Source organism: Athene cunicularia (assembly GCF_003259725.1).
Source record: "Athene cunicularia isolate RWA chromosome 5 unlocalized genomic scaffold, athCun1 chr5_part1, whole genome shotgun sequence".
Taxonomy (NCBI): domain Eukaryota; kingdom Metazoa; phylum Chordata; class Aves; order Strigiformes; family Strigidae; genus Athene; species Athene cunicularia.
Genome location: NW_020799101.1, coordinates 17,299,872 through 17,327,804, shown reverse-complemented (window position 1 = coordinate 17,327,804; position 27,933 = coordinate 17,299,872). Strand labels below are relative to the sequence as shown.

General features: G+C 40.9%; 1 protein-coding gene across 1 annotated transcript in view; it reads right to left on the bottom strand.

Moving 5' to 3' along the window:
- The window catches only part of ITPK1 (inositol-tetrakisphosphate 1-kinase), a 118,392-nt gene extending 110,868 nt beyond the window's left edge, over window positions 1–7,524 (bottom strand). The window contains exons 1-2 of the mRNA XM_026849255.1: window positions 7,406–7,524; window positions 6,893–6,917 (exon numbers count right to left, since the gene is read on the bottom strand). Coding sequence (XP_026705056.1) covers window positions 6,893–6,917; window positions 7,406–7,524 — 144 coding nt within the window. The remainder of the gene's footprint in view (window positions 1–6,892; window positions 6,918–7,405) is intronic.
- Between the last annotated feature and the right edge of the window lie 20,409 nt (window positions 7,525–27,933).

Below are 27,933 nucleotides of genomic sequence, written 5' to 3'. Positions count from 1 at the left end.
TTGGTTTTAAAATAAGGCATTTCCTGAGTCACATATCTCCAAACACACTCCGTTTGCCCTGCTTTGATACCATATTACAACACCTGCATCCAGTGACACAAATAATCCTATTGTCTAATGGAGCCCAAAATTAAAGCCTGGTCTTTGTTGGCCCACAGGCACCCACTGCAATAATCATGATTAATAGAAGCAATGTCTAATTGTCATTTTGTGCAGAGACTGGGACTGGATGCTGCAAAATATTTCTAGACAAAAGGAGACAAATAGAGTTTTACTCCCAAACATTTCTGTCAGGGTCTTTCATCCATAGTCTTTCTTGAGGGGGGATTTATGAAGCTTCACAGATACTTCTGTGAGCTGCAAAGACACACATACACTGACAACTAAAAGAATATTACACATAGCGATCTTCAGAAATTATCAGCCCCCATTGACAGTCTCATTTTCCTTCACACGCTCATCTTATTCTACATCTCCATTCAAGTATCTCAAAGCAATTTAAATGGCATTCTACTATATGGAATATTCCCTTCATTAGCAAATGGAGGCAGAATTTGTGAGGCAGTTGCCCAAAGCACCTGCAGTAAATCACAGAGAGGCAACTCCCCACTGCAATCTCAGTCCCATTACAACCACCAAAATCTTTGGCAGAGGTCCCAATTGGATTTCCACCCAGGATATCCCAACTCCAAGCACTTATCACTGTTAGGAATCACTGCCTCATCACTACATACCAAGGAGTCAGAAGACAAAGACGCTGGGCAGAGCTGACTCCATGGGCTCAAGCAGTAGTACAAGCTCAAACCTGACGGCCATTTGTTACACATTAGTTACAGATTTTTAAATCTTCCTAATGTTTTCACTCACCCAGGTGATTTCTACAAGTGACTGCAAACTCCACAGCTCTCCTAGGCCACTGGGATTCACAGTCAAAAGAAAGCAGCCAAACCAGCCAGTAAGAGACACTCTCTGAGGCACAAAAATTTCTTTGTGGTTCTCTCATTCACTCATCAAGGGTGAAAATAAATGAGATCTACATGCATTTTGATTTGTTTAGCTTACTCTGTCTAATTTTTAAGAATATATATTTAATCTACACAGTGGAAACGTTCTGTAGATTTTCTTTTCCTTCCCTGCCCCAACAGATGTATATTTATTCTTCTTCCCCACTGGACCAGAAAGGGCCATGCTGTACCTAACTGACCAGTCTGCTGATGCACATGATGATTTAGCAGCACAACAAAAACATCTTTCCCTGCACTGGAACCTCTGCTTCATTCCTGCTGAGCAATGCTGCTTCTTAGGTATTAAGAAGGTGTCACACAGAGGGATCTCCCCTACTGAGAAGGACCAGACTGAAGATTCTGCCTAAGAGTTGTTCTTCCAGAGGCCTGCTGTTTCTGGGTTTGAAACTGAGATTATTACACTCTTTTGGAAGACCCCACTTTGTGTGCTTAGCACACTCTGCCTAACACTGATGCTAATAAGTATCAGGATCATTTCAAAATTTTAACCAGCAGCATCTCACCTCTGAGCATGTACGAAGTTCCTAACACAACCCAGACTGGGGAGGGCTGGAGAGCTTCTGTAAGAGCATTTCTAGAAATGCACTGAAAGCAAAGCAAACTGCCATTCTCAGGAGAACATACACTTTACTGAGTGCCTGGCATGCTTGTAAAAATAAGCTTTCTCCTCCCTGTACTAGAGAGCCAACTCTTCAACATCTTAACAACCCTGCTTGCTTTGGAAGCTTTCCAGTCACATCTTTCTGTATATGCCATCAGATATATATTTTATAATCTCCTTTCCTCAGTTACAACACTGTTGTTCCAAGCTTATTCCATTAATACTTCATGTGAAAACAAACCTCTCTGCGTTTCAAGAAAACAACAGTTCCCTGGCAACAATTAGTAGAAACTGTTATCATTAGTATTTTACTTTGATTTAAGAATTTAAAAAAAAAAAAAAAAAAAAAAAAAAAAAAAAAAAAAAAAAAAAAAAAAAAAAAGGGGTGAGGGGTGGCAGGGCAGACCCTCAATTCTCCCTTGCAGGCTTCAGTAAAACCCACAGCTCAGAGGACAGTTTTCTTCTCCAAAGTAGAAAATTTCAAATATCTCCATTCTCAGAGAGCTGGGGGGAAAAGGAAAAACAAAACAGCAGCCAAGACCACTGTAACTACTACAATCAGCTGTTCCACATCGGAAAACATGTTGTCCTCCATATCCCACTGCTATTAAAAAAATGTGCAGCTTGAAATACAATGACTAATCCCACTTTTACAGCCAACTCACTAGAACATCTTTGTAAGATAAAAGAAATCATTAATGTTCATTCAAACCAAAAATACCCACCAAAAATAGGAAATTTCCACTATTTTAAAGTAAAAAAATATGAGCAAGAGCTCTAGGAAAGCTTGGGTGTGGAAGTGCTTGAAACAGCCTTGGAGTTGCAAGAAACACAAAGGCTCCAAACTCTGTCACACAAAAATCAAACTGGCAATTTGTCAGAAGCCAAAGGGCTGCAGCTAATTATTCTGGATTTGCATAGCTTGTGAAACAAAAATAAATGCATGTCCCCATCAGAGGTACTTGTGACTATTTCCACTTCACTGCACATGTTTTCAATCTTGCATTCTTAAAACTAAGCCAAACAGATTTTTCCTGAAAAACAAGGTAGATGGAGATGTTCCCTCTCTCCCTCGCCAGCATACAAAGTCACACAAAACTGGGTACTTTACTGGCTAAAGAAGAACCAACAACTTTTAATTCCGAATTCGGCCCTACGCTAATTTAGGGGATGGAGGGATGAAATTGAACAAAACCAACCTTTTATGAAAAAAGATCAGAAACACCTTTACCTTTCAGAAACTACCCAAAACTCTTCTTTGTTAGAGAAAACAGATTTTTTTTGTTTAACAGTAAATGCCTCATCAGGCAACCAGTGCATAACTTCAGAGGCAGCCTTTCCCTTAAAACAGTGATGAAGTGGTAAAAGAACTTATTAAGAAATACTTCAATTTAAGCATTTATTGGCAAATCACCCCAATGCCAGTGCAAGAGCTCCTCTGCCTCAGCCTTGCCATCTGCTGCCTGCACAGTAACTGCCTGCAGGCCATGGCAGATGGGCTATGTCATGTTTGTCACCTGTTCAGAGCATCCACCCCTCCCCTAGCCAACAGCTCAAGCCACTCCAGCTGAGCAGGCAGCTGCGACGGGTGGGAAGCGCTGGCAAGAAAGGGGAGGTATGTAACTGCCACAGGAACCACAAGAGCATTACATTCAGCATACTTTAAATGCAGACAATTTGGTGCTGTTTTTCACTGGAAGCAAGCCAGCAACACCAGGCCTGCTGACCACCTTCAACTGCTCTTCCCTTCCCGCCCCACACAACAGCACGGGGAAGCCCCAACCTCAGGCAGCACGTGGCTGCAGCTGGAACTCCTGCCATGCAGGTTTGGCAACACAACTCCCAACAGCACCGGGGCTGGTACAGCAACAGATTCCCTACAGGAGCCTGGACACATCCTTCCGTCTTCCCTCCCGCAAAACTGGAACAAGAGCATTCCTTACCTCACAGGGTACAAATAAGCACCTTAATTCAAAAAGCACCCTGATACTGAGGTGAAGCCTACTTAAAAAAATTAAGCACATGACCAGCCACAACATAAGAGAGATAGCACAGTACTCTGTTAAGAGCCCATATTTAAAAGTCAGGAAGACATTTGTTTTTTTCTTGCAATATAACACTGGTTTGTAGTTGCCCCACTGACTTGGATTTAAGCTGCAGAAAACAAATTTAGATCCAAAACATTGCCAGATCTTAAAGATGGTGCTACTCAAGAGTTCTGCTCCTGCCCACTGGAAAAACAGAAATGAGCTAACACATTCATGCTCCCAAATGTTTGGGTGCAGGCTCAGACTCATACTGTCTTTGAAAAGTTCATAACCTTGAAAGCTTTTTATTTAATTCATCTACTGTACTACCTTTTAAGCCAAGTAGCTTGATGGATGTTACTCAATTGTACTATATAATGTCACACATTGAATTCAGCTCCTGTGAACTAAGTTCACAGTGAATTCTCATTATGTTAGAATTTAATCAGTATTTTAAAAAAAAATCTATTACTTCTCATCACACAAGTTGAGAGGTTCTTTGTTTTCAGTGTGATGCCTGAATAATGTCTTACTGCTGGATAGAGGAGTATGCCTGCTTAGCATCCCACTGCCAGTCCTATTCTTCCATTATTTCTCTTTGGAGGATGCTCAGATTTCCCCACTCAACAAAAATAGAAAACTGCAACCACTCTTTCTGCTGGAACTGAAAGTCTGAGACAAAACAGAACACAGAACTTGAACACAAGTCACAGAATGTTAATTGCTATCTAGCAGTAGCTCACTGATGATCTGTACTGCACAATTAGCCTTAAGAAAGCAAAATAAGAGGATTTCATCAGTCTAGGTAAAGACTAGAGGACCATCCTAATTCCTCACTGCAGGAAGGAAACAGAAGTCACACAAGTGCTTATTTAAAGACTTCAAAGTCTTCTCTTTAGTAGGCAATTCTTTCCTGTTCTTGTGAAGCATCTTTGGAAAAGAATTTATCTGATGTCTGTTCACATAACTCAGCACATACCAGTCCATTGTGTTTTGCTATCTGGAAGCCAGTAACTGAACCTTACTTTCTGGCTCACTGCTTATTACTGGGAAGCACATCTACATTCAGAAAATTTTTGAATTTATGTAAAGAAGAAAACAGACAAATACCCTGTGTATTTTTGTGGTTTGAGTTACTTGTCTATTGTCAGGTGTCAGAACTGGTGTCTCTTGAACGGGATAGGTTCTTTAGAGAAGGGGAACAAATCAAAGAAACACTGCTGCTTAACACAGGAAAAAATATTCACTCTGTTAAGTAAACTTTGTCTAGCAGATCAACACTAAGATATCCTCCATCTAGAAGCAGGGCTACTGGGATGGACCACACAAGGTGACTCAAAAAAAATTTTCTAGCAACACTGGATGGAGAAAGAGCCCATTTCTGATACATCCTCTACTGGCTACAAGTACACGCATCAGGATATATGAAGCAACACACAAGTGATAGGTGTGATCCCACAGAGCCATCGATTCTGCTCTATCAGAGCAGCGTGAATCAGTGATCGAGTTATACCTTTGGGGCACAAATTCCTAGTATAGGTTAGTCTGACACCTCAACTATGCTGTGAAATTTGAGATGAAGTATTTTTACATGGAGTCCTGTCTAGTTTCCTAAAACGCTCTTCCAATAAAGAAATCCTTTCCAATCACTTTGTGTCTATTTGATGACTAGCCACTGAGCTATTCCAACATCAGAAGACTAACAGGTAACATGTGGAAGGACAGCAACTTCAATCTACAAGGTAAACATTGGAATTTTCCCTCTGCTCAGCTAATTGGTGCTGCTTAAATGTATAGTGCAGATGCAAGGCAAAGGCACATAAAAATAAAAGCATATATTGGATTGTAATACACTGGGGTGTTATTAAAATAATAGCGTCCCCTAGACAGTGACACAAACATAGGCTAGCTTCTCCCTGTGCTGCTTGTGAAGCTTTGCAAATACTGCTCTGTATTTATCAATCTGGAGGTGCTATTATCACAACTGACAAAAGAAGCTGCTCCTTAGCTCTGAACAACAGGAGGTACAAGTAAGGAAGATAATGCTGTAGTGTTGAAAAGTTAAATGCAGCCAGGAAAGCATATGCCCTTTTTCCTTGTAATACATGAAGTTTTCAGACAACCACACATACCTGAAAAACAGTCTCCAGTTTAAATAGCAATGAGAATTTTAAGCCTTTTCTGATAGTGGATTCTTTAAAATAACATGGCCTGATTTTTCAATTTATTTTAAAAGTGATTTTCTCCTACTCCCCGGTGGTGTTGAAAAGCACAGTTCACGTGGACTTAAAAGCAGCCTCGACCATTAGTGGCTAACACCCCATTTCCCTCCTCTCTCCTCTATCCTCTCTATTGAGGCAGATTCATCTCTGCTAGTGAGATATAAGAAAACAAGTGTGAAGAACACACTGACCACCTTAGAGTGTGAAATGAGCACTAGGTGAGCATCAGTAAGAGTGAAACCTGACATAAAGCTCTTCTAAGTATACAAAATAAGCCATAAGGAAAAAGCATGCCTCCCCTTAGATCTTTTAGGGCTATAGTGCTCTATGTTACAGCTGTCTTGGTAACGTATTTCCCTTCCCAAGTTCCCATCATCCTTTAAATAACATCTTGTGTGAAATAATAACCATTCAGACCTGGGAAAGAACAAACATTAAGTAACACCTGAACTTATCTGTAGATGGGCTTGTCACGATTTAAGTCCAGAGGGAAACTGAGCACCATGCAGCCACTGGCTCACTCCTTCCCCTCCTCCAATACAAAAATCCCACCATACACAAGCCCAACACAGGGCTACAACTGGAAGGCACTTTAGTATCATTTCTCTGCTCACTGGGCTACAAGAACATGCCTTCTGATATATTTTTTTTTTTCCAAAGGCCAGCTCCTGTTTCTGTTAAGCCTGACTGTCCTTGAATGCAATAAATGTAGAATAAAATCACTTTATCAGCTATTAGACCTTATTAATTAATACACATAAGAAAAGTCTAACACTTTCACCAGGACACTTGTTAAGACTAGGTGGGCTCAATATATGCTCCACAAAAGATGGATTCTCTTTTTCCAAAACCAGTATCTGTAGCAGAGAACTGAATGGGGAAAAAAAAAAAAAATTAAGCCCAGGTCATGTTAACATCTACATGACAGCATTTAAAAAACAATAAATCTTCGTTAGACGAAAACAGGAGGGGAGGAAGGGAGTGGAGGTGGAAATCAAACACAGTTATTTTACTCACCTGTACTACTTCTACTCCTCTTTTCCTAGAAAAAAAAAAGAAAAAAAGGAATGGTTAATGTTGGAAACATGGGGAAAATGTAAAAACAAACACTAATAGAAAAGGGCTGCCTCATATTAGAACACAAGCAATAAAAATCTGCACTAATGAACCTGATTCAAATTCAGGAAAGCACTTAATCAGTTCCATTCCCTGCCTAGGAAACACGTCGGTAGCTTCTGAATCCTGGCCTCGGAAGAGACCCAAGATGCATGCTAAGCAGCTGCACCACTGGCACCAATACAGGTGAGCAGAGGTAGAAAGTGGGTGATGTTAGGGAAGGAGCATCTCAATTTTAGTCAGTTCTACTTTGCTCTTCATTTCTCATCTGCCCTCAGAGTGTGCAAATTGCACGACAGTATATTCCACATGCTTGAAAGATCTTTGATTCTGACCCAAAGATACATGTATAAATGTCAGGAAAAATGAACACACTGCGTTACAGCCATTTATCTTCTTACATTTATCCTTTACAGCCTTGTTCTACTCCCATCATCTTGGTACACAGAATGCTTCCCAGACCTACACACAGTGACTTGCATCAGTTGTTCTCTGCTTAAAAGCTTCTTGGCAAGGGTTTCAAGCTGTACCATGGTTTGTCTTCATCACAAGCACAAAGATGGCTGCTCCACAGACTAGCTCTGCAGAGCTGGGAAGGGGACAAAGGAAGGGTACAGGCACAGGTCAGGTCCAGAATGGAAAGACTACCCTGCATCTGGAGCACCCTGCGCAGATGTGGCACCCCACTGCAACTCCATCACAGATCAAGAAAAACAATCCATTCTGGAAGCAGTGCCTCAAAATCACAATTATTTAAAACTCCAGCTAGTGACTGGTACTGCACCGTGTCAGATGGACATAATGGTGCTGGCCTCAGCAGGAGCAACAATCCCTACATCATGTAGCTGCGCCCAAAGAAAAGCTAATAAATTACACGAGCAGTCATGCAGCAAACACGTATGGATTCAACCCCATAAAGCAAGTATGCTCCACTGTCCCAGCCTGAGCAAGCATTGAGCTACAGGCTGGGACAGGACTCTGGGCACATCAGCCCCCAGTGCTGTGGCTTCCTTTGAGCAGAAAGGGACACATGCCCAAGTATGTGACCAGGGAGACAGACACAGCATACCATGATACCCTGTTCTAGATGGCAGGCAGTCTGGATGTGGGGAAACCAGAGAGTGCAGTGCCCCATGGTTTAGATACATCCTTGGACTTTGGGTCAAAAACTTGTAGTCAGTCTGGTTTCTGCAGGAGCAGAATTCAAATACATGGGGTTTTGTCAGAAAGGCCCAAGCTTCTGAACACTGGCCATATAGGGAATAGTTTTAGTGATCCTGAAACACCAGGGATAAGAGACTGGAGAGGCCTACTGATTATACACCAAAACGTTGAGAACTGAAATTGGAAGAGCAAATTTAGGCAGATCTGTAGAGATGGTTGTCTACTCTGCTGATATAAGAATTGAGATACAGGTACATGCAGCCAGACAATGCACGGTGACTGTATTTGACAAGCTATCAAGCAAAACAAACCATCTCTGCTCTAGTCTTGAGAGCAGAACTGAACCCCTAGCACAAAGCTCAGCCATCCCTACTCCATACCCATTTAATACGCTATATTAATACGCTAACATACGCTATTTAAATGTCAGAACCTTCTCCTAACTTTGAAGACACAGAAAATTTAACTTTAAAAAAAAAAAATCAAAAGCCTCATCAAGCACAAGACAGGAGTCTCTTCTTCATTCCCACTAACTCTACATGTGAAAATTAAAGACCCTTCTTGGGGAGGTCATGGAGCAGGACTGCCTAAGTCTGCCCTCAATGCTTTTCTATCTGAGAGCGTCTATGTTGTCCATAGTCACAACTGCTGTACACTGCTGAATACACAATGGCTCCTCCAGTTTTCCAAGGGATACAATAAGTCTTTCTTTCAAGAGACCATTACAAAGATGCCCAAAGGGACAGAAGATCCATCAGCATCTATTACACAAATTGCTCCCTTCTTCCACTTTACCAATCTGGAGTTTCTCTGGCCTAGAAGCAGCATGCACTGCACAGCCACAGCAGAGAGCTTGTCATGGCTCAGCAAGGAAATTAAAAAGAAAATGAAACCAAGAGCCTCTTGTAGAGAATTTCAAAGCCCTCTTACAGATAACAGTAGCCTGTAAGTGGTAGGTGATTAATACCCTGCCATTATGGTGTGGGAAGCATTGCTGCAGACCATCACCTGAGGCTGCGTTCCAACTGTGCTTTGAGAAGAAAGTATGAACCTCGTAGAGAAAGAGTTAATAGCCAAATTGTGAAAACCACAGCTAAGCAAGATAAATAAGAAATATTAGGTGGGGAATGCTTTTTATAAATAAGGGCAGTAGCCTACTCAAAAGCACTGCAAGCTAAAACTTAACCAAACCAGCTACATTTTTGCTGTGTCTGCCCTGGAGTAAACAGAACTCCTCAAAACTGCCATTGAAATACACCAGACTTCAGCCAGGACTGCTCCAGAGCCCCTGGAAGAACAGAGGTTGATGGCAAAGGCTGCATTTCTTACCATGCCTGCATACACACTGAATAAGCTTTGTTCTACTTCGAAGAAGAAAAATACTTGCAAGCTGGTTGCCAAATCCACTTGAGAAAGTCAGCCCAAAGGTTTCCTATAATCCCCCCCAAATGGGCTTTGTAAATTACTGGGACTTACTGAAACCGACTGTACTGCCCCATCAGAAGGGAAGCAGCCAGACTAGCTCACAAGCAGGGAGAGAAGGGGTGCTGCTGTTGGGTATGATGTCACACACTCTTAAAAAGCTACAGGAAGGAGGAAGCAATTACCAAGGTTGGCTTGTAGCACTGGGCCTTGCCCTTTTTCAGAAGGAGGGGGAGGGTGTGTGCCCCCTTTGGTTACCTGGAACATGAGAACTTTTCATACTTAAGCCCAGGGGACCAGAAACCATATAAGCACGCATATTTTGAGGATTAATTTGGGAAAAATCTTACTGAAATAGCTTTTCTTGAAAATAATTTATTTTAAAAACAAAAGGTAACCAAACAACCAAGATGTCAAGCAACCACGCACCTCAGCTCTGACATTAGCAGATTCTCCGCCTCGAAGATTTCCTAAGCAAGTGACTTCAGGCTTTTCAGCCGGGCAGGTGACAGCTGCAGGCTCAGGGCAGCAAGACATCCTTATGCGGCCAAGCATGCAATACCATCTAACCACACTGACTGCCTCACATCACATGTGAAAGAGCTTAAGGACAGGCATGGAAAGCAAGCTGATCCTACACACAAGAAACTCCAGCACCTTCAAAACATAAGCAAACAGAGAAGAAAGCAAGCTGTGGGCCACAAGCAATTACCCAACAAGGAGGATGTCTATGCAGGACACTCAACAGACACAAGGCAGTTGCTGAATTAACATCCTTGGGAGACTGACAGAGCTGTGGACCAGCCACTGCTTCTTCTATGATGCTTAAAAAGCTAGTAAGAAAAATTCATCCTACACTCTTGGTGTACATTCTTTGGGGCTGCTTCTTTAGCAGAGGATAGACTTTCTGTTAGCTATGCTGAGACACACAGAACAGATGCACTTAACATACATAAGACAGTACAACAAACTCCTCTCCCAATGCAAAACACAGATGCTTGCATGGGTACAGGACTGCAGCTCCGACACAAGCAGCAAACTGCAAGTTTTGCAGACAAGCCAGACAGAAAAATTAAGTGAGGGATATAAGAACCTATCCAGGCTAGGCAGAATGCTTCCAGCAGTACCAATGCTTGTGTCAAAGGTGTTGTCATCTGGAGGGACTATTTCACTTAGGAGTATTGACCATTACTCGTGTCCCTCATGGTGTTGTCCATGATCCTTCTTTCTTCCCATATAGCTTGAAATAAAGCCACAGCCTATGAGAGGAAGGGCTCCTGATGCTGGCAATAGGTTATACAAAACCTACAGCGTCTCTTTTTCTGAGAGGAAAAGAGGGATCGTGATTAGCTGTACTTCCCTTCTCCCTCCAAAGTGACAAGACAACCAAGTCAAAGGGACACTGTGTCTACTGCTTTCACTGAACAGATTTTTTAAAAACAGTCAGTTCTAAACTACATTCCCAGAGCTCACTACTTTTAAAATGTTTCATTCCAAAGATCATCTAGACAGGGATCTTGTACTGCAAACCTCAGCCCAGGAAAAAAAGAATTACTACCACATGTTAGAAAACCTCTGGAAGGAAAAGAGAAGGGGAAAACATGCTTGAAGGTGATAAAATTAAACACCTAACATACAGCAAAGCTTCAAAGTCTTCAACCAGCATAGTATGCCTAAAGCTATAGAAACATATTCAGATGCAGCACAAATTCCTGAGTGGTGCTTCATGTGTTCCCTTCCCAAGCACACAGCTCCACTGAATTACACAGTGCAACATTTAAAAGAAAACCAGAAACATTTATGTAACCACTGCATTAGCCTGCTATATGGGATAGAACCCAGAAGCTTGTTACAGAGAGACCTGGAGAGGCTGGAGCCATGGGCTGAGGCCAACTGGAGGAGTTTCCATAAGGGCAAATGCCGGGGGCTGCCCTTGGGCCACAACAACCCCCAGCAGCGCTACAGGCTTGGGGAGGAGTGGCTGGAGAGCTGCCAGTCAGAGAGGGACCTGGGGTGTTGATTGACAGCCGGCTGAACAGGAGCCAGCAGTGTGCCCAGGGGGCCAAGAAGGCCAATGGCATCCTGGCTTGTGTCAGCAATAGCGTGGCCAGCAGGGACAGGGAAGGGATCTGACCCCTGTACTCGGCACTGGTGAGGCCGCCCCTCGATTCCTGTGTTCAGTTTTGGGCCCCTCACTACAAAAAGGACATTGAATGACTCGAGCATGTCCAGAGAAGGGCAACGGAGCTGGTGCAGGGTCTGGAGCACAGGTCATACGGGGAGCGGCTGAGGGAACTGGGGGGGTTTAGTCTGGAGAAGAGGAGGCTGAGGGGAGACCTCATCACCCTCTACAGCTACCTGAAAGGAGGGTGCAGAGAGCTGGGGATGAGTCTCTTCAATGAACTAACAAGCAATAGGACAGGAGGGAATGGCCTCAAGTTGTGCCAGGGGAGGTTTAGACTGAATATTAGGAAACATTTCCTTACAGAATGGGTTGTTGGGCGTTGGAATGGACTGCCTAGGGCAGTGATGGAGTCCCCATCCCTGGAGGTGTTTTAAGAGTCGGTTGACAAAGCACTGAGGGATATGGTGTAGTTGGGAATGGTTAATGTTGGGTTGATGGTTAGACTGGATGATCTTCAAGGTCTTTTCCAACCTAGATGATGCTGTGACTTACTAGTTCTATACCTGAAATCAGAACAACTCTACTGGATAATGCAAGCCTCACCATATGCAATAGTGATTAAAATAATTACCATGCAAGTTGACTTTAAGTTAGAATGATTTATGGATTTAGAGAAGTCATTATCAAGTTACTAAAAGCACATTAATCGATGTTTTGGAATTGCTTTTTCACCACAACTTCAACCTATGTAGAAGAGTTGGGTTTTGGGTTTGCGGTTTTTTAACATCGAAAATAAACAGCTTGGACTAATTCCCCACAGCATCTAGGACATCAACATCATAGTGAATGATGGTTAAAAAAGAAAATCACTATCAGGTGGTATATCATAGCTCTAGTTAAATTAAGTAACATATTTTTGCTGCCTGGTCTAAGTGACAGATTGAAAAATACTGAACAAAATTCACAATTTCAAAAGGCAGTCTTTGTATCAGTTTTAATAGCCTAAGATATTATTAGTGCATGCAGTGAAGTTCATTTTCTCAGAAGAATGTTTCACCTCCAAAATTTCCCATGTAAAAAGGGACAAGTAATAATAATGTATTCCTTTGATATGAAAAATAAAAGCATTTTCAGAGAAAAGCAAAACACTGGCATCAAAGGGAGTTGTATAAACATTAATGCATTAGAGCAAAACCTGCAGCCACTAAGACTTTTTACCATACTGAAATTATCAGACATGGAGGAAGGCACTGAGCAAGCAATACCAAAGCAAAGCATGAAAACCAGCCAACATTGGCCATCCACAACCTTGCAGACAGCCCATTTCTCCTCATGGCACAAAGGCAACCTCAGCTCATTTGCCCTATTTTTTCCATTAGCAGAATACACTGCATTTCTGCTATTAAACATTTGTGAGGATCCTTGCTTTTATTATTTTTCATCACTGATGGACTCCACCTTATTGTCTATCAGGGAAGCAAACAACCCCAACACAGGCATGCCTGCTGTCCAGGGATCCTGGTTTACAGTCACCAATGCAACGGAACTTAACCGAGGGCATCTGAAACATAGTAAACCTCAGGTATAATGTGAGGATTTTTTTGTGGTTTGTTTTTTTTTGCACACAGACTATCAAGGAGACAATTAACCAGAGTTAATTTTACTAATTTATATCCAACTATTCTTACCTTTCAAGTTAAGTTTTTCCCCTCCGTAATCAGTATTTTGGAAAGATTTATGACTGAAATGGATCAAAAGTTGACTTTTGGGGGAGGGAGTCCTCAATTTTTTCCATCTGTAAAGCAGCATAGATCCAAAGGAGAAGGGAAATGCACCTTTATAATCTGGTAGGAACAGATAATGTAGCATGGGGGGGAAAAAAGGTCTCATGTAAAAATCTAAGTGCTCTTTAGATAGGCTGAGGGGGGGAAAAAAAAAAAAAAGAAGAGAGAGAGACTTTGGGCTGTCACAGAGGACCATTTAAGTAGGGAAAAAAAAAAATCACAGAGAGTAGCCACAATTGTGCACTTCTTCCTTGTTTTTATAAACAGGGAATGGTCCAAGCAATAAGAGCCCTCATACATGAGACACTGCAACACTGTAAGTGACTTTCACACCACCACCCCTTTCACACATGACATTTGGTAGAACCATCTGATCTTCTCCACATCTTCAAAGCATTATATCACCACCTTTACAGCTATAAAAGTGCTTCCTAGGGGTGCTGCATCAGAACAAAGCACCCTGAAAGGGACTAGAAAGTAAGAGAGGATCTTGGTAGGGCTGCAGCAGCATCACTCTGGTATTCACCTGCAACACTACAATGCTTATACATGCCACTAATTCCCACCACAACACACATAAACATTTACCAGCATCTCACAGCAAAGATTCAGCTAGAAACCCACTAACCCTTTATCCTGTAAGAATAATGACGAAGTGAAGCATCCAACATCATGAATTCAGAGGTTCAAGGAGCAGGGAGGAAAAAGCCATGAGAGAAAGAAACCAGACACTGTAATCAGCAACTAAACTGCCTTTAGTCACTAAATATCAAGACAAAGTTTCAGTAATGGTTTAATGAAACATTACAGGGCTACTAATTTCAGCATTAAAAAACAGGTATTGCAGAAATAAAATCCGTATATCCCAAGTTACAAAAGCCATAAAGTCAGTAAATACAAACTCAAATGGATGTTTTCTTTCTGAACTAGGCATTTAAGATGGATCAGTGCTGCTGAGCTCTGCCAGACTCTTTTCTTGGAACTAGTGACCCCAGGTTCTGGAAGCCCATACTTGCTGCTTTACCAGCAGGGATACAAAACCTTTAACAACAGCCTTTTGAGAAAGAGAACTGAAGAGCCATCAAGTGGGAAGAAGGAATGATTAACAGCTGCACAGAAAAATTGTTAAAGGCAGTGAGTTATATTCATCCTACCAGACATTCAGAGACATATTTAGTACCTGATGACAATTATAAGCAATTGGGCTGGGTTCAGGCTTCAGCCATGGGCTTACACCACCAGACACTATCAGATCCAGTTCCCAGCTATGGCAGGCAGCCACACCATGTGATCTCTTTATAACCTTATTAAAAACCATCTTCAAACCAAGCTGTTTTGGCACTGTATCTTCCATTACAAGACATAATTTCCCAAAGGTCAGAGTCCTTTAAATTTGCAGGCTAAATTGTGCCAGCATCATTCTTCAGCTTCAGTACACTGCTTGCTTCCTTAAGCTCTGCAAAGAGCACGCATGTCCTCTCTGCTCTCAGCTGCCTTTGTCTCCCCACAACCCCCATCACCCCAGTGTTAATATGACCCTCTTCAAAGCACACACGTGACCCATCCCTTTCAAAAGTTTTTCTAAGGTCACAAGGCACCGGTGATGACTGAAAGAGACCTGAGAAGAGGCAGCAGAATCATGAGGCAGAAAATAGTATCTTCAGGGGATAGCTAAGGTATTTCTCTTTTAATATAAATTCTTACTGCAGAAGCTATCAGAGGCTTCTAGAAACATATGAACATATGTACATTTTACAAACAAAATGAGCAATAACCTCACACTAACAGGCTTATAAATCTGAAGAATGCTTAATAGTGCATACTTGCTCTCTAGTGCATAATATGTTCAATTAGCTGTCACACTGACGCAGAAGTTTTCTGCACGTGTTGATAAAACTTCTTGGCACTGTAAGCATAAAACACTTAAATATTTTATTCTCTGAAAACAAGCTTCTAAAAGTTTACTTTTTATATCATTCTTAGCAACTCTCCTCCCTTTCTAACCCAGCAGTTACAAATTATTAGTGTCTTATTCTCTTAAATCACAGAGTAAGTCACTAGTCAGAAAAAAAAAAATTGTAAAGCCTTCCATTTTTCATTGCCAGTGGAGCCCTAGAAATCAGGTATGCAGATTTTCTTCAGCAAGGGCATCTTCATGCAACTTGGGCAAGAAGGGCAATCCCCCATTCACTAAGAGGTACATTAGTTAGCAGATTTGTATTTTGTTTATTTCTGACTTTCCAGACACTGCCAAATTACAGGGAAAACTATATACCTTAAACTTCTTAACATCTATTATGCTCAAGTAGGAAGGCAGATATTAGTGTCTCCTCAACTCCTCCAGTACTAAATTGGAATGTAAGGCAAATAAAATACATACTGGAAGACTTGCCATGAAAGCAAGGTAGTACACTGAAGCTGAAAGGACAACTCGCATTGACTCAATGGATGAAGATTTCATCAGTGTTGTTTCTGGATAATGTTGCTAGAACTGCTCCAGGCTGAAAGCTAATGGGAAATGGATACTTCCACTTCTCCCCTGTGACAACAGTGGATCCAATAAGCAGATAATATTTTTCAGTTTTCCAGATGACACAAGGCATCACCTTTTTCATTTCAAAGAACACCCTACGTGCTCAAAAAGCAAAAGGTAATGGTAAGCAACTGTGCAAAAGGACATTACAAAGAGATGCTGGAACAATGCCATTTTAAGAAAGTTCACAACAAATTAGGATGCTCTGTCACAAACTGATGAATAAAACAAAGAGCAGTAAATGTAAAGAAACATTCAGCAATGCTGCTGGCAGTTAATTGGAGGTATTTATTGTCAGAAGTACCCTGAAGCTCCTATGGCTACAGCTAATAGACTACTTATACCTAAGATCCTAAGAGGATTTACAGACAAGGTTACACTCAACTACAGAAGAGTTGCAACTTGGAAGTACAGGGCCATAGGTTCAGTTCAGGCTTAAAGTTTCTCCCCTAAGAAGCACCACCATCATGGCAGTGTCCTTGTTGAGACAGGGAGAGGTGGCAGCACACAAATCCTGCAATGACATACTGATACAGTTGTATCTTATATCTCTACTGTATGCCAGCTGTATCTTGATGCCCTTCAGTAAGCTTTGTCCAGTGAAATGCAAAAATCCTCCTTTTGCACGGGTCTTTAACTTCATGCTCAAACAGTTCTCAAACCAAACTAGCTAATAATATTAGTCAAATGCCTATTTGCCTAGATTGAGATACCATCACATATGAAGTCAGTTGCAGTACCACTCCTCCAATCTCTACCTACAATTATGTTCGCCTCTGCATTGCTTCTGAGCAGCATCGACTCTTGGACAGAGAGGTTTACTAGTAAATCCTTGAAATGCATCAGACAAAATAATCAAACTTCCTGCCTGCCTTGTTACGAAGACTACATCTTTTGCAACAGGAACTAAAAATTAACAAGTGTTGAAGTAACGCACAGAGTTGAATTAATGCATGCATCTATACTTCTGCCCACCTACCTATAAATCTATCTAGAAACTGCAGCCTCACCTAGCTTTAAACTCCTCAGCTCAGGTACTAAGAGGTATTTTATTGTGGTAGCACACAGCTTAGTGCAGACTGCAGTGCCACAATGTACATTCAGTGCTGAGAATGTAGACAGCTTCTGGGTTTTGCAACCAAACTACTTTTCACCCGCAAAATCCCCTGAACTGGCTTGCTTAAAGCTATCTCATGGTATCTTCTCGTACTACAGTCAAAGCTAGACTGAACTGTAGGCCCATTCTGACTGGAGAAGAAAAACAGGATGAGAAGGCCAGAGCAGGGTTAAGAAGAGAATATATCTTTTTGTTCCAGCATAGGCAAGGCTGTCAAGGCAAGTGGGGAAAAAAAAATAGTCCATCCCCATCTGTACTGGAAGGCCAACAAAATCAGGTTGCTCTTACAGATATCCATCTAGGAGGAGAACAGCTCCCAGAAGGAAAATATTTAAGCCAGATACAAACAAGCCTTGGTTTATTCTGGGGCTTCCCTTTGAGCTCCTGCCTCACTGTTCATTGTGACCCAAAATAAAGTTACTTACTGTTCAATATGTGGTTAGATTTTTAATTTATGTACACCAAGGCTAGCAAAATCTGCATACATATTTTAGAAAGCGCCTTCTCTCAGAATTGTAACTACTAATATCCCCTTATTAAAACAACTACCACCCATATTTTAGTTAATCAAATATATTCAAGGCAAGACAATGTTTACATCGGGAGAGCATACATTTTTTGCTTCGTTTGAACAACACAGAATCATGATGTACATTAAGACACCCAGAAAGTTGTTTCATTAGTAGTTTTAGACTTAAGCACTATCAAACAGATTTAAGCATCAAATTACTCTTCTCTACTATTGCAGATAAGCTGTCCAAACCACAAATACTGGTTTACCAGCATTAATGCAAACAGCATACTGTTACCAGCTACCAAGCAAGGTTAAAGAAACAATACAGGGTTTGGGGCTGATAATACGAATTTAGCTATATTTACCTATCTATATATCTCACTATAGCTAGCTATCTATCTAGAGAGGGATCTTCAGATTAAATATATTTACGTCATGCCCTACATATGAACCTTTCCAATACCTCTTTGCTCTATTTGGACAGGGAGAATTCAGATTGAATAAGCACAACATCTGGTAAGCAAATCCACATGTGCATAACTCTATTGAGAGCAATTGTTTTGGGTTTTTGGTTAGTTTTTTTTAAAGGAAAGAACAGATGAGAAAAAGATAACAAAAGGTGAACTGGTCTGGTCTTTCAAGCTCACATAAGAATTTTGGGTGCCCAACCCATACTAGCCTACAGTAAGCAGACTTTCTGAAAATGCCTGGCAACTGCCCTCTGAGAATCTGATCCCTTTAGGACTTCTCTTAGTTTTAGCTATCTGTCATAATCACTTTTACCAATCTCATTGGAGCTTGCACACAGCTACCTGACAAAAGCATAAAGAGAAAGCAAATATATTAGAAACAACTGTTTACCAGAATCATTATCCACAGTTTGTCTTAACTAGACCTTAATCCCTCTAGGCAGTGCTTTTGTAAAGCATCCCATCCACCAAGAGAACTAGCACAGCACTGCAGGGTTCTAGCAATGCAAATTAACCATGCTGATTCAAGAAAACAGTGCGTCCTCAGGTCTCTGCAAAGTTTGCAGAAAGCTTGTGAGTCTCTTATCAAGTTGATGTTCAGCATATTAAGACCACTTTGAGGCATCTATTGTAACAGCGTAGATGCTCTGAAGAGGAAATTTTGTCATAATCCTTGAAATCCCAAGAATGAGTTAAAAGTATCTAGGAGGGGGAACCTCCTTCTTACAAATGCCTTTCTACAAAGGGCATAAAGCATAGCAAGTCAACCTAAAAAGCCCTCTGCTAGATTCTCACACACTAATCAAAGCTCAGAACTGAGTTTCTGAAAGTAACTTTTTTTTTAAAAAAAAAAAAAAAAAAAAAAGAGATACTTAAAGTAGACATGCATAGGCTAAAATCTGCTGCTTCTACACCCATCCCTCTGCCCCCTCCCCATCATGCTACAGGTGCTCCATTTACTTTTATAAGGTCTTACCTGGACTCCTGCCTTTTACCCAAAGAAAAGCACTCTAATGGCTTTGATGTTCTGAGAAGGAGCTTCAGCTGCTCCCATCTTCAAAATAAACATGCTGCACAAAGACTGCATCAGTCCAGTATGGCCAGTGAGATGAGGCTCTGCTGGGCCCCAAGCTCGTACTGCAGGCTCTGCAGGTCTCCTGAACACGAAGGAGAATGAATGCACACCTCCACTCTGCTAGAACCAAGGGGTACAGAGAGGAGAGCATATCTGCCAAGCCAGCTCTCATACAGAAATGTTTTTTTAATCCACTAACCCTGAAACCAAATCCTGTACAACCACTGCAACTTTCCAAGACTTTGGCAAACAGCCTTGCATAAACCTTTTGGGAGTTTTTACAGAGGCCAGACACCCACAGAGACACGCATGAGAAATGTGTAATACACAAATTCTTTTTCACTTGGATCTCTAAGAGACTGGGCATTTTTTTGGCAGAAATTAGAGACATATTTAAATTCAACAACTTGCCACGCAAAAAAGAGTTTATTCATCTCCAGCCAGACTTCAAGATATATAGGTGTCTGGGGCTTCTTCCTTCATGCAAAACTTCATTATACAAACAAGAAGTAGTTAACACAATAAAGTTAACATTTCTGCTCACTGAAGAAACCTGCTTGCAACTTTTCCCCCCCCTCCATAAAGGACAGCCCTAGTATTTTGGTAGTGTACAAGTCAGAGACCAAGTCTCCCTCAATTAGCTTTGAGATTGCTTGTGATTTCTTGTCTCCCTACACTCAGAAAGTGACACTGTTTGCATATGCAAGGAACAAATTTTCCTCTTCATTATGGAACCAGAGCCAGTCATAGATTCATAGACATAACTGACAGCAAGAGTTTATACCAAGAAGTTACTGTGGCCAGCTATACACAGTCACAGATACCAATCCAATGTTTCATCACATTAAAAGGACAACCATGGAAAGGTTTAGCATTAAATAATTAAGAGATGTTCCTAGAAATCTTGTCTCCTCAAACTCTGCATCAGTTTAGGCTCACATAACTCATCCAGTCAGTTCCTCTGTTTTTGTTTGCTCCCTTTGAGATGCATTTCAAGCTTCAGCCTTTATGCTGAATACCTGAATGCAGCTGTTATTTTAAAGAGGAGGGGCTGGTTAAATCCCAAATAAAAAACTAGCTAAAAGCAATTCCAGTATCATCTAAAACTGAGTTTCACCTTTATTTCACCATGCAGGTCCCCCCAAACAGTGTATGAACCATGTCAATAGAAAACAGAAAAGCACTTGGAATCTGAAAAGCGCAGTTCTGCAGCCTAGTACCTATTTGAGAAGAAAAAGACATTCAGGAGAAAATACACAGTGCAAATTAAAGAAATGTCAACTGGATTGCTTTTCTCCATTTGAACGGATTCAGATGCCAGTATCAATAATGGGAATTTCCTTCCCCTGCAAATGACTCTTCTGCTTGAGTTTACATCAACATAGATCAAAGAAAAATTATTTTACTTTATTTGGAAGCCTCTTTAGAGAGACTTGCAATAAAATGAAAGCTTGGCTTCCAATAAGTGATGATCATACTGTTTGAAAATATTCCATTTATTGACACATGCCCAACTTCCCTGAGAAGCAACAGGACAGAGAATTTGACAGCGCTACAATGAATCGTCTTGGTGATCTGCACAACCTAGGTATCATCCTAGAAATCAAATAAAGTATCTGCAACATGCAACACTTGAGTGTGATTCTACTTACAAGAAAAAATAATCTAAATGGAGAGACAGCAAATTAATATTATTTTTTTTAATTATACAGCATGCAGAATAATATTAATAGCTGAGGTAAACTTGGGGAGGTGAACAAAAAATCTCCACAAACAAAAAATACCCAAAACATACACTCTGGGCAAAAACCTTACCAAAAGGTTCAGTTAAGAGAATATAAGAGAATAAGAGTTTTCCATTAGTCTCATTGGATGGGGCTGCAGTTTGAGGAGCTAGAAATCCAACACATGGAGTAAGGTACTGCTTCAACCTTTCAGTATCAAAGCAATGTAGGTCATTGAAGATTCATAGAAATACACCAAAAGAAATTCACCAGGGATGGACATAGGATTGTTATGCATAGGATCAGGCAAGGTCAGAAAGCACAAACTTGAAGCTGAAGCAGAGATTAGACTGTGAGACAAAGAGTCTCAGAATAGTTTCTGCACCTGAAAAGCCAAACAGTATTTCCAAGAAATCTCCACCCTAGCTGGTGAAAATTCCCTGTCTTGGTGTCTAAACCACTTCAGAGCTAAGTCCATCTATGTACGTGTTAAATACATTTATTTCATCAAGCATTTTATCTGCTTTACATTAGACTGAACATTGCTGTTTAAAAATTATTAAAATTCTCCCTGTTTTTTCCAGTCCACAGGCTTCTTGCTTTAAGCAGTAGCATATATATAGGTCTGCCAGAACAACCATTTTCTTGTTTGCTTCAGTGAATTGTTTACAGTGCAGTAAGAGAAAAAAAATCACTTTTATAAAACATAAAACACAACTGCCTGTTTTTTATCCAAACTGTTAGACAAGTTGCCCTTCCTTCCAGAAGGTAAAGTGAATGACAGAGACATACGTTCAGTGTAAATCCTGTTCACTTACAAGAAATTTAGAGGATCCCACCTCTGAACCAAACAATGTTTTCTGATCAGCTTCAGCCCTTCTGCAGGCATCATTTTGACCAAAGGCCACCTTCAGAGCTCTGCCTTGGGCCAACACCCACATGTGCCTTGGTGTCTCCCACACCCCCGACCTTCTGTGGCACATCTTGCTACTAATCTGTCTCACACAGACACACTCGGGTACACACACACACACAGAGCTCTAATGAATCCTGCTCTAGTTTTTTCCATAACTTATCCTAGACAGCAGCTGTTACACCCATCACTTCCATCAGTGACTGAGCACATGTGTTTCAAGAGGACAACTCTGCCAAATTTGGCCAGGGCAGGAGCTGCAAGCCCCAAAATGCTCTTAAATTTTCTAACCAGGCTCTACTGTAGTCCAGATTAGGATCTGCTGGGAGGTCTGCTCCACTGCATAACTGGAAGAACCAGACAGTTTCTTGGGTATTCTCAGATTTTCTAGAAGCTGCCTCAACAAGCTAAATCACACTAACATACAGGAGCTGTTACTCATACCCTTGTTCTGCCTCTCAGAAAAAAAGCCTAAGGACAACAGTTCAGCTGCATCTTTTACATTTGTTTCCCTTTATGGACTTAACCTAGATTCTCTGGTACCTGCCCCTCCCTATTAGAACATTGGTGTGATAACAACAAACTGAGTTTATAAAATAATCTAAATCCCTCTTAAATGGAAAAATTTCTATTCTAGTCTACCAAATTACCATTGTCCTTATCATTGCTAAGGAGTCAGATGTATAAACAGCTGATCCAGATTTTGAGTAGGAGCTGGAAAGGCAGACACAAAAGCACAGTAACAGCTAGTTGTCTTTCTCTGGTTTATTTTTGTCCAGCTTCACCCTGAAACTTACTCTTCAATCCCAATAATTGGCAGCAACTAATTAGAAGGAAAAAAATGCAAGCAGTTTATTAAATGTTTGATTAAACGTTGATTACATGTTTGATTAAACATGACCACAGAACAAATCTCCCCTGGACAAGCGTACTCATCTTCTCTTGCTCACTTTTGTTTGTGGACATAGGAGATAAGAACTGTGGAGATGATGCTATACTACACACTAGGATTTCAAGCCTATAGGTGACTGCACAACACAAAGCAAGGAGAAGTTGATGATTCTTCTGTGTCAGGTTGCTTTCCACACTGCCCATCATCAGATGTACTCCCCATGTTCTCTCATTAGGGCTTTCACATTTGACTGGAGGGTGTCATATGCAGGATCAGCTCAAAGATACTGCTGGAATTACATCACAGGCTAATTAGAGATACAATGGGCATAAAAGAAAGGGACTTGTAGAAAGGTGACAACTTTTAAATTGCTGTAATTCTGAAATATGTAAGAGTACTTGAAGGATCATTATATATGGGCAAAAATCCACATCAAGTAACAGCTTCAAATTATGCTGAAAATTCTGGATGTCTTAGATGGATCCTTGAACTACATCTGATGAGTAAAGAGAATTTTGTTCATCCCATTTACTGTCACTTAAGAACTATCAAGTTATCAGTTAATAAAAATGACGAAGCTATGTAATACTATTAGAATTTTACATAAAGAGAAATGTACATATTTACATCTCAATCTCTTAGTAAATAAAAATAACATTTGCCCAGATATTCTAGGAACAGTTGTTTGTGAAGGCAAAATAAAATCCTTGACCAAGGGTCTGCTCTTACACTCCACTACCACATCTACCTGCAGCAGCAGAATTTCTTATCCCAAGAATTCTTCTTCCCAGGCAGCATGTTTTCACAGCTCTTCGCACATCGGATCCCTACAGTCAGCTGAGTTTCATAAAGAAGGAGGCTGCTCCACACCCAGATTTACGTAAGCCCCTTGCACACAGTTACTCAGCCTCGCTGACTTCACTCTTGCGCTGGGTGGGTATTATCTGCCTACTTGGACTTGCAGGGTTTCATGCTTGGTCAGCACACAGTCCAAGGTCCACAGTAAGCTGCAAAATACACAGGCATCACCTTAAGAGCAGAAGCTATTCTAATTTAGCAAAAACGTTCCTCTCAAAATCATCCCAGTCCTCCAGAGCAATAAAAGTTGTGACGGCTATAAAATGATAATCAAAACCTTGAGAAACTTGCACTCAAAGAGGCCATAAACTGTCATCTTATTTGGACTACTCCCTTACATCTCAATGAAACACTACATCACCCCTAATTATTTTCTCTAACTAGTTCCCAAATAAGAGTAAGAAAATTGTCAGGGTAATAATTTTTTTCCAAGACTAATTTGAACACCTGCATTGTTTTCCTCCATCTGAATTCTAGCATCACCATCCACAGCGTGTAAAAGAAGCCTTCCTCCAGCCTGGCCTGCACATCTCCCTACCACTGCCCCAAGGTGGACACCAGACAAACATCACCCCAATGCCACAGACCCGCAGGCTGGACCCCAGACCTGCAAGGCTGCAGACGACCCAGCACCCTCCACAAGGCACAGCTAACCAACAGCCCATCAGGGTCAGTCTAACAGTATCAAGGCCAGCCTTGATTTTGCAGCAGAACCCTCTCTCAAGGCCTGGCTTCAAGAGAAGACCAGTTTCAGTTTAAAATACTAACATGCAAATTTTTGGTACCAACAAAAAGCATTGGCCTGCATATTGGTCAGATATAATACCTACAGTTCCGATTACTTATTTCAGATGGAGTTTACAACAGCAGTTATGTGCCCCAGGGCACTTTTAAACCACAGACCCTGCTTAGAGAGGTACACTACATCTTTATTTATATCCTTGTCTTACTGCAGGATATTCAGTCAGAAGTGATGCAGGAAAAATAACAGACCATTTCATTATGATTTTATTTCACTGTTTTCACATTGCGGTGGTGTTCTTTAAAAAAAATCCTAGTAAGGTCATGCCTAGTGACCCTTTTCCCTAGTGAAGAATAACTTCTCTACTCACATCACTAAAGCCTACAGACAATTAGGAAACAAAAGAAAAAAAAAATCTAGAACTGTATTTATGGCCATTTAAGGCTATAAACTGAGAAAGAATGAACAAGCCCTTATGTCAAAACAAAACAAAATTTTAGCATTGTTAAAAGCATGAAGATTTCTTTTTCAAGTATTTGTCTATATTTCACCATAACTAAGGCCCTAACCCACAAAGTCTTGCATCCTACCTAACTATAAACTGCTTACAAATGTTTCTAAAGATAATCTGTATGCTAAACTTGCCATTAAACTCCCCCCTTTGCCTATACACAAGAAAGAGAACTACAGAGAGAACATAATATCAAAGATCAAGTTTCTTTCGATTTCTTCCTCAAATTTTACCACTGCCTAGGTGCTAAGATTGCTTAAGATGCATTATCTAACGTCTCTATCCATCTACAGCCATACAGTTCTTGTGCTGTAATTCAATGGCATCAAGCCAAACATCACCTAGCATAAGTAGGCATAGCACGCTTATGCTGTCGAGTACTAAACAGCTCTACTGACGATGAATGCGCTAGGAGAACACAGGCAAAGGTAGCTGTAGACAAAGCTTGCCATTACAGACACTTCACACAACACTACTGTGTTGGTTACCTCCTTTTTGGGTTTTGCAGGGGAGCTGCATGAGCTATACTTTGTAAGGTGCTGCCCCTCGAGATGTAAGACACAGGTCTGTTGTTCTATCAGACTGCTGCAAATTTAACACTGCAGGCTTCTATCCTAGGTAAGATCCCACTAGAATCAAACAGCTTTTACTCAAATCACTTTCATGAGGCAGAACTATATGCTAAATCCTCTAATTTTTGTCATTGCTCATTGTATGTCCTTATCAAAACAGCCAGTCAAGCAAAGGCATTACAGAGCACTGCTGCTTTACCTTGGGTAACAGCATTCTTTATGTGTTGTTGATTTCATGACACTAAAAGCAAAATCAGCAGAACAATTCAACAACATGAACTTCCTTGAGAAGGAGTAGACGCAGCACTCCAACTTAAATACATGCGTGACTCTTGCCTCAGGAATGGTGCTTACACCAGCTCACAGCATCACACAGCAAGCAGCCTGCTCTGATCACCACATCCGTCTTCTTTCCACGATGTGGCTCACAGCTGTCCATTTGAAAAGCAACTAGGAGAAGAGATACAGGGCCTTGTACTCTAAAAAACCTTCATTCTGTTTTGGGCATTTTTTCCTCTCCTGGGAGACCACTCCTTGAAAATTCCACATACACAGAGGATTAACTGAACACACTGTGTTCTGCAGACATACCATTTTCAGTCTTGTAAATGAGACAACCGACATAAACAGAGCCCACCTTAAAACGTTAAGCTTCACCTAAAGCAAATTAACTGCCCCCCTTGTTTTCACTTCGGAGTGTTTAGACTACACTCCTCTACTTCCACTGCTAGGACATGATCTGGCCAGTGGGTTCACACTGCCTGTGTTGCTTGCTGGTCACTTGAAAGAGGTATTCTGCTCTTTCTCAAGAATCATTTCAGGAGACACATCAAATTATTCTATTTTTCAGAAAATAAATATGCAAATTCAAAATCTCCTAGGAGATCCAGGGCCTCATTTAGAAGGGAAAAAAAATAGTTGCTTTGTACAGTGGTGAACAGCAGCTTCCTTTAGAAAAAAGGCTACAGAGCATACCTGACCTTTTAATTTTTAAATAAACATGACAAAACCAAGCTGCTTCCCACTTGTGATACAACCCTCAGACAATCATTCAAGTCTTTCAGACATTTATTACAAGGAAAATTGTGTATAACAAACAAAGGAGTAAAGACTTCCTGAAGAGTCAGTCCCAGTAAACAACCTGCAGATGTGAAAGAGAAATAATCATTTCTGAGAAGCAATTTTTTTTTTAGTTCAGAGTTAGGTGAGTTACATAGCACCTTCTTAGATAAGCTGCTGTAAGAATAAAAAACTCCTTTTCGAGATGTTTTTTCCCCAAAGTTCCCATGTTAAGTAATCTTTTTTATCTCTAAAAAGGCCTTCCCATTAGCCTCAGCAGTTTTAGGCTAAAGCTCAAATTTATTTGTAGCTTCCAGAGTTTTCATCTTCCTGTGTTTCATCAGGTTTTGTGCACACTTGGAAAATGGCAACTACTTGCTCTATTTACAGGGTTACAAGAGCCTTTTTGGAACTCAGGCATCCACAGAAGAAGCAGAGAAAAAACATAAGCAAGAAAAAACCCCACATCACCTTCACTGTCTCTTCTGTACTGGATTGTTACACAGCCTCCTGGCTCCTTCTCTCCTCCTTGCTTTTCAAACTATAGCTTCATTTTCACCACAAATTAGGAACGTCAATGCAAGAACATAAAATCCTAGCTTGGCAAAAGCTGAGTAATCACTTTGTATATGATAAACTGAAAACATCTACTAGTTAAATAGGTTTGAGAGAGAACAGCTGAGAGCTAAAATTTTTAAAACGTGTTGGGGTCCTCAACAACTGGGTTCAATGATACTTCTGTTATAGAAATCACCAATGAGGAGCAAATTTTAACAGCTTAATTTTTGATTTTGAAACATGCCTTGGAATAGATAGATGTGAGTTAAGAACTGCTGACAAATAGCAAATAAAGTAATAAACACTTTGGCTCTCCTTTGAGATCCAGTGATCTACGAGAAATTTGCAGTCAGTTCAACCACACAACAGCATTCCAACAGGTCTGTATTATTTCTGCACTGACAGGTAGAAAAAGTATTTTATTGGGAAATTCACTGAATTGCTTCAGTTACAATGAAGAGCCAAAAGCCAACCCTATTCTGACTACCAGGCCTATGCCTGATTCAAGACACCTCTGTTCTCTCTCTTGGATTGGAGAGTATTTCTTGACTTGGAAACTCCCTGTATAACCCTCACCGCAGTGAATACATTGAAGACATCAAGATTTAAATACATTTCAATTGCTGGCATCTCAATTACGTACACCTAGGATTTTACTCATATTTCAAAGCTGTCTGGGCAGCACACTTCAAAAACCCCTCATAGTCAAACTATACATTTACACTACAGCAGGAAAGAGCCACCTCTCAGATTTTTTGGCACCTTTTTGCAGGAATACCTTTGAGTTCCTGAGCTAGTGTAGGGGTCCAACACTGACACTGGACATTTTGAATAAACATTTTAATTTCCTGAAGTGCTGGTGGGGAGGGGAAAAAGCCAGGAAAAGAATTTTCACATTTAAAGGGGGGG